Raw genomic sequence first — 6,696 nt, forward strand, 5'->3', positions numbered from 1 at the left:
TATTAATTTTACGTTAATTAATAAAAATTAAATCAAAAGTCAGTCCCGACGCCACGTACTAGACAACGCAGACATACATGGCACATCGACAGTTAGGTATTTGCGACGCCATTAACAAGCGTCGGTAGTTCACCACTGTCGACGTGTTGACCATGTTAGCGAAGAGTACGTTGACAGTAACCTTTTTTTGACGCTGTCCTGTTTGCATGTCAGGATTATCTTTCACGACGCATTTCTTACGATGTCCTTACCGATGTCGATTTCTACGTCGACGTAGCCTCTTCTGACATATTTTCAACTTCTATCGACGCATCTCTATGTTGGCGTACCCCCTTCTTCTTGTAGTGTATTATAATTTTAACAATTTCATTTTAACTAAGGTATATCCAAAAATGACAAAAACATAGATAGTATTTTAACATAAATTAAAATTCAATCAATCTTATATAAATTGGTTGAAGATATAGTTTTAATTAATTTTTCAAAAATAATATTTTATATACATAATTATTTGTATGATAAGAAATAATAGTACAAAAAAACTATATACAATCTTAAATAACCTACATTCAATTTATATACCATTATAATTCAAACTAAAAATAATATACATTCAATACACTAATTATTATAACACACAAAATAATCAACACTTCAAACACAAATTATTATAAATCAGACTATCCCAAAAGATATGCTATAATAATACACATTATTATAACTCATAGATAATAATAATTACAAAATATAATAACCATAATCTCCTAAATAGACTTTGTAAATATTAGTATAAGAATTCAAAATTTTGGTATAATTTGTAAATAATTTGATTCGAAAGGGGAAGCATAATTGGAATTTACCAAAATTTAGGGGTAAGTGTATATATAAATTTAATAGGTAAACCTAAATCACATTTTGCGGCTAATTAATGAACACAATTATTGTAATTAAAGTAGAGGTAATTATTAGATTAGAGGCTGAAAGTGGACCCCCCATGACACGGTGTGTTACACGTATGATTAGTCAAAAACACGTGGGACAGAGTGGGCCCGGCGGCTTCAGTACAAATACTAATTTTAAAATAAATTAATTCTCCATTTTTTTTCATCTCATTCCTTCTTCTTCCTCTCGATCGCCCCAAAGTTTTTTCATTTTCTTTCTCCTTCTTCCTCCTTTTCTTCTTCTTCTTCTTCTTCTTCTTCTTCTGATGCGATCTTCAATCTTTTCTCCCATTCTCGCACCTCTTAACCCTGGTTATCCCCTTGATTTTGCATCGATTTCACTCTAATTTCATCCCTCATTGTCCTATTCAGTGTTCACGACTTCACTGAAACCTTGATTTTGGCCTGTGGATGGCGTTTCTTGGTTGAATTTCTTGTTCTCAAGAAGCAAAATGTCTGGTTCTGAGCTTAAGGAGCGTCACGTGGCGGCTATTGAGACTGTCAATTCTCTCAAAGAGCGCTTGAAGCAGAAGAGACATTCGTTGCTCGATACCAATGGTGAGCTACTTCATTGCCCTCGTGCTTTCTGTCTTTCTTTCTTTTTTTTTCGGTGCTGTTTCTTTTCATTGATGATTATGTTATTGTTAGTTGGTTTGGATCTCATTCGTTTTGGTGATTGCTTTCTGCAGTAGCTGGGTATGCGAGGTCTTTGGGGAGGACTCCTATTTCTTTTGGAGCTACGGATCTTGTGTGTTGTAGGACTTTGCAAGGTCATACTGGAAAGGTACGTTTCGTTAGATTTCTGTGCGGATGGTCATGTTTTTTTTCCTCCTTCTGCACGGTTTGCCTGTTGTAGAAATCTTCTTACTACGTTGTGAACAAGATCTGAAATCGTTGCTTTGGTGTAAATGATTGTTGGAAGGTTAAGATTGAACTGCATTATGAGACCAGTTGACTTGAAACAATTTTGGATTATCTTGTTAAGAGGAATGGATTTGGTATTTGTTTCATTAGTTCATTTATTACGTGTAAGTCTTGTAAGAGATTTTAGTTATTTGACGAATGATCATATTTGTTGGTGAGGAGGTTATAGTGTAGTAGGGAGGAATAACCTATAAGCAGAACAATAAAAAAATGTTTTCAACTCTGATTTATGCTTATATATATTATGTGTTCTCTCTCAAGTTTCATCAAATTATTTCACTTGTTTACTGGTACGGGATTCATTTTCTACAAGACGGAGCCTAGATATTTGAAATGGTTCCTATTCTTGGGATGAAGAGTCCGTTTTTCTCTAAAATTTAGCCCTCAGTCTCAATTAGGGTTGGAAAATAAATGTTGAAACTCCTGCAGGTGTATTCCTTGGATTGGACTTCAGAGAGGAATAGAATTGTTAGTGCGTCTCAAGATGGTCGTTTAATAGTGTGGAATGCTCTAACAAGCCAGAAGACTCATGCCATAAAGCTACCTTGTCCTTGGGTCATGACCTGTGCCTTCTCTCCTTCTGGTCAATCTGTAGCAGGTGGTGGTCTTGACAGTGTTTGTTCTATCTTCAACCTTAACTCTCCAACAGACAGGGATGGGAATCTGCCAGTGACTAGAACGCTTAGCGGGCATAAAGGATATATTTCTTCTTGTCAGTATGTTCCAGATGAGGATACTCACCTCATTACCGGTTCGGGGGATCAGACGTGTGTCTTATGGGACATTACTACTGGACTTCGAACCTCTGTTTTTGGAGGTGAATTTCAATCAGGACATGCAGCAGATGTATCAAGGTATAACTGATTTTGGAACTTACTTTTGCTGGTTATTATTCTCGTTACATACGTAAGGAGTTGGTTTAGAGATGAACAACCTATTTCATTGGAGTTTCATTGTCTGGGCTTGTTATTTTTTGATAGGACTGTCTGGGCTCTCCTTATGATATAAAATTCCAAAATGAGTATGCAATCTGTTCCATTAACTTGTTGAATTGCTTATATTACATTTTCCCTTCTGTATGCTATTCTGATTTATGGTGCCAAATTGGATGATTGTAATTGTCTAATGCTAATTCACATATATTTACTTTTTCATATTGCTTTTGTAAATGTTTGACTATTTTGTTTTTCTGCATGTTTTAGTATATCTATTAGTGGATCCAATTCCAGAACATTTATTTCTGGTTCTTGTGATGCAACTGCTCGCCTGTGGGACACTCGGGTAGCTAGTCGAGCAGTTCAGACGTTTCATGGGCATGAAGGAGATGTTAGTGCAGTGAAGTTCTTTCCAGATGGTAACCGGTTTGGGACTGGTTCTGATGATGGAACATGCAGATTATTCGATATCAGAACTGGGCATGAACTCCAAGTTTACCATCAGCTGCACAATGATAATACCAACTCACACGTAACCTCCATTGCATTCTCTATATCCGGTAGACTTTTGTTTGCTGGATACAAAAATGGTGATTGCTATGTGTGGGACACTTTACTTGCAAAGGTATTCATGTTGTAAGGTCAAGAAGAATACTACAACATCCATCTTGTTTACATAAGTTTATTAAAGCTGTTGAATGGTTTTTATAGCATTTTCAATAGCAAAAGATATTATAGCTTACTTTTGAGTAGGAAAAAAATGATATGTATATTACTAGATCATTTAGGAGGCTCTCTATTTGGGTGAATTAACCTATTATTTTTTTATGATTGCCAGATGGTTTTGAACTTGGGAAAACTTCAGAACTCACATGAAGAACGAATTACTTGCTTGGGCTTGTCTGCTGATGGAAGTGCTTTATGTACAGGAAGTTGGGATTCAAACCTGAAGGTTAGTGTGTTTTTGTTCACTTCATTTTGACTCATTCCTGCTTTTTACTTTCTTCTTAAACCTCGCTGGGAGCTTTGTTAATTGCCCAAGCATCGAAAAATGATAAGCAAGTTCTGATAGGGTGGTAGACATATAAGATCATTTTCCTTTTTGTAGTTAAATAGTATCCTTTGATTCACTGAAACATGGTCAAGAAGACCAAGAGATTTTTTTGAAAAGTTCGTTTGAAATAGTATTCTTTAATTTTTTTTTTGACATTTTTTGTTTTGAAAATTGTTTGGGACAATATCTCATTTTGTCAATTGAACCTTACCTTGAACCTTAATTTTCCTTGAGTTCCACCTCGAAATTAAAATAAAAGATCACACAATTCAACCAATAAATTTATCTAACAAAATTTAGCAAACAGAACACTCAAGGATGAAGCCATAGAAATGTCTAAAGCAAGCAACGAAAATACTTCCTCTTCTTGTTAGAAAACTGAGAAAATTTACTCGAATCTAGCAACAAAATTAAGTACATAAGAAAAGTGCTCTAACTTTACAATAAAAAGTCCAAATCAAGCTAAAAGGTATCTTTATCCTTATTTAAGGGTGGAATTTGATTTGATGAATAAAAAGTTTCAAAGTTAAATTTGGCAAGCTAAACTCAAGGGATATGGTTAAAAGAAAAAAAAAGAGTGATTCTCAATTATTCCAAGATAAGAACCATGATCAAATGACCTGTAAAGGTTCGTATCTTATATATCGAGACCTCTAGTAAACAAAGTTATGATTTTGAATTGAAGAACAATTTAGTTACTGTATTAGGAACTGATACTATTTTTTGTTCTAAGAACTGCTCTAAACTTGTTTCACTGAACGTTTGTTCTAAGAAGAATATAAGCAGTCTGAAAACTGTTCTCAACCAAGGATGAAACTCAATTCTCCATTTGGTTACCCATTTGATTTTTGAAAAATGAAGCCTATTTCCTCCCAATTTCTTATCACGGTTTTCATGCTTGTAAAAGACCTAAACTTCTTAGCTAAATTCTAAAATAAAAATAAGAAATTTAGAGGTAGAAGGGGCATTTATAGGCTTAATTTTCAAAAGTTAAAAACAAAAAACCACTGGACTTTGCAGCAATGAAGCTTTCAACTACAATTCAGTGGTTTATTGTGACATTGGAATTCTGTTTCGATAACAGATAGGGATATGTAGCATATCAATAATCAAAATCTAGTTTAGATAATTATTATTTTAATTATTTATTATTTTTGTTCCTTGATTACTTGTATGTAGATATGGGCATTCGGAGGTCACCGGAAGGTAACTTAAGCATGTGGGGGAGGGAGAGTTTAAAGGGGGTGTATTTTCTGTACTGCCTTCAGTTTCACTGCAAGGCCTTGTGTTCAGTGTATCCATGGAAACACATTGTTCTTGCTTGTTCAAATCCTTCAATTTCTTGGTAAGTAAAATCCATACTCTTTGCTTGTAAGTTTAGTAATCTCCTCTTCAAAGTTGTCTCATCTGAACACTCAGAAGCATTAGTATTTTCAAAAAAAAAAAAAAAAAAAAAGTGAAAAAAATGAGTTTCTTGAGTTGGAGAGTTCTTTTTGTTACCTGCTATTTCGTTTTACTACATGATAATAATATAATTAGAATTTTTATGAATATAATAAGGTCAATGGTTATTTTAAATGGCGTTATTGTAGCATTGTGTTTTGTCTTTGATTTTCTTACTTTTTGTAATTTGAAACTTAGCTACTATAATTATGTATTGTTTTAGTTAATTTATGAAGGTCTAATTACATGTTTCCTTACCTTTTTTTCTGTTTAGTTTTTATTAGTTAGCCCTTTTTTCACCTCGTTACTGTTTTATCATATGTTAAAAAAGGGGAATTGAAAATATAGCACTAGTTGATGTAGCAAATTTAGATTTAGTTCTTAGGATCTGTCTCTATTGACAATAGGCGTTTATTGGTAATAAAATCTATTACTAACAAGAGTTTACAAAGCCTATTACGGATAGATTTTGTTATATTTATATTCTTTTTAAAAAGTGCTACTTATAGTTAATGATAATGATAAATATATGTGTATAGTTGGTAAGTTGGTAGAGGTGTGGAAGGAAGGAGAGGCATCATACAACTTTTCACCCTATTTTGTTCTAATGCCAAGCAAAATCCCACCAAAGTAAGCTGCCTGCTTATTCTAATTCTAAGCTAATTTCTATAAGTTTTCAACACACCTTTTTAACTTATATTTCTACAAGACCTCCACCTCCTCTTACAAGAAAATTGGTGACGGAAAGAAAAATGGAATTCTCTTAGGCATAATCTGTTTTGGCAAAACTGGAATTAATGAAAAATTATTTATTTGTTATTTGTATCGTATTTACTTCGTTCAGTTATAACTTTTTGTTGGTTGGTTATTTGTGTTTATTTTGATTTCTGTGGCTTCTTCTTCTTTCTTTCTTTCTTTCTTTCTTTCTTTCAAAACCAAATGACTTTTTCTTTCTTCTTTGTTCTCAAAAATAGATCATCCACTCACTCTTTTTAGTGTTATGATTGATAGTACATTCATTCTTTATTATTTATGATATGTACTCCATTTCTTCTTTCTTCTTCTTTCTATGTTTATCTCAATTGTTTTTTACATTTATAAAGTTGCTTTCCTTTTTCATTCAATATATTTTTTTCACGGCACGAGGAACATTTCAACGTTGAATCCATGAAAATGGAAATTTAATACCACGATCTATACAACCATTCATTGTATATATTATATAATCTGGTTGATAAATAGCTTTTAGTTTCTAAAGTTTTATAAAACTTAACATTTTAATCACTAAACTTTGTTTTGTAACAATTTTGATATTATACTTCAATATTGTAACAATTTAGTTCTTAAATCTTACTATGTAATAATGGGTCATTAACGAAAATTTAGTTCCTAATGTATA

The 6,696-nt window shown here is 32.9% G+C and overlaps 1 protein-coding gene across 2 annotated transcripts; it reads left to right on the top strand.

Annotated features, from left to right (window-relative positions):
• Positions 1–1,097: 1,097 nt before the first annotated feature.
• Positions 1,098–6,127, top strand: LOC103489586 (guanine nucleotide-binding protein subunit beta-2). Of its 2 annotated transcripts, XR_537617.3 has the most exons (7): positions 1,098–1,499; positions 1,631–1,725; positions 2,295–2,719; positions 3,068–3,425; positions 3,639–3,752; positions 5,034–5,199; positions 5,837–6,127. XR_537617.3 is itself a non-coding variant. In XM_008448814.3 (6 exons), the coding sequence occupies exons 1-6, from the start codon at positions 1,394–1,396 to the stop codon at positions 5,067–5,069; spliced, it is 1,134 nt and encodes a 377-aa protein (XP_008447036.1). In that variant the 5' UTR covers positions 1,098–1,393; the 3' UTR covers positions 5,070–5,432. The 2 variants fall into 2 exon arrangements, 1 of the variants encoding a protein (XP_008447036.1); XM_008448814.3 differs by lacking the exon at positions 5,837–6,127 and having other exon boundaries at positions 5,034–5,432.
• Positions 6,128–6,696: the final 569 nt, after the last annotated feature.

The sequence above is a fragment of the Cucumis melo genome, chromosome 1, assembly GCF_025177605.1.
Source record: "Cucumis melo cultivar AY chromosome 1, USDA_Cmelo_AY_1.0, whole genome shotgun sequence".
Classification (NCBI taxonomy): Eukaryota; Viridiplantae; Streptophyta; class Magnoliopsida; order Cucurbitales; family Cucurbitaceae; genus Cucumis; species Cucumis melo.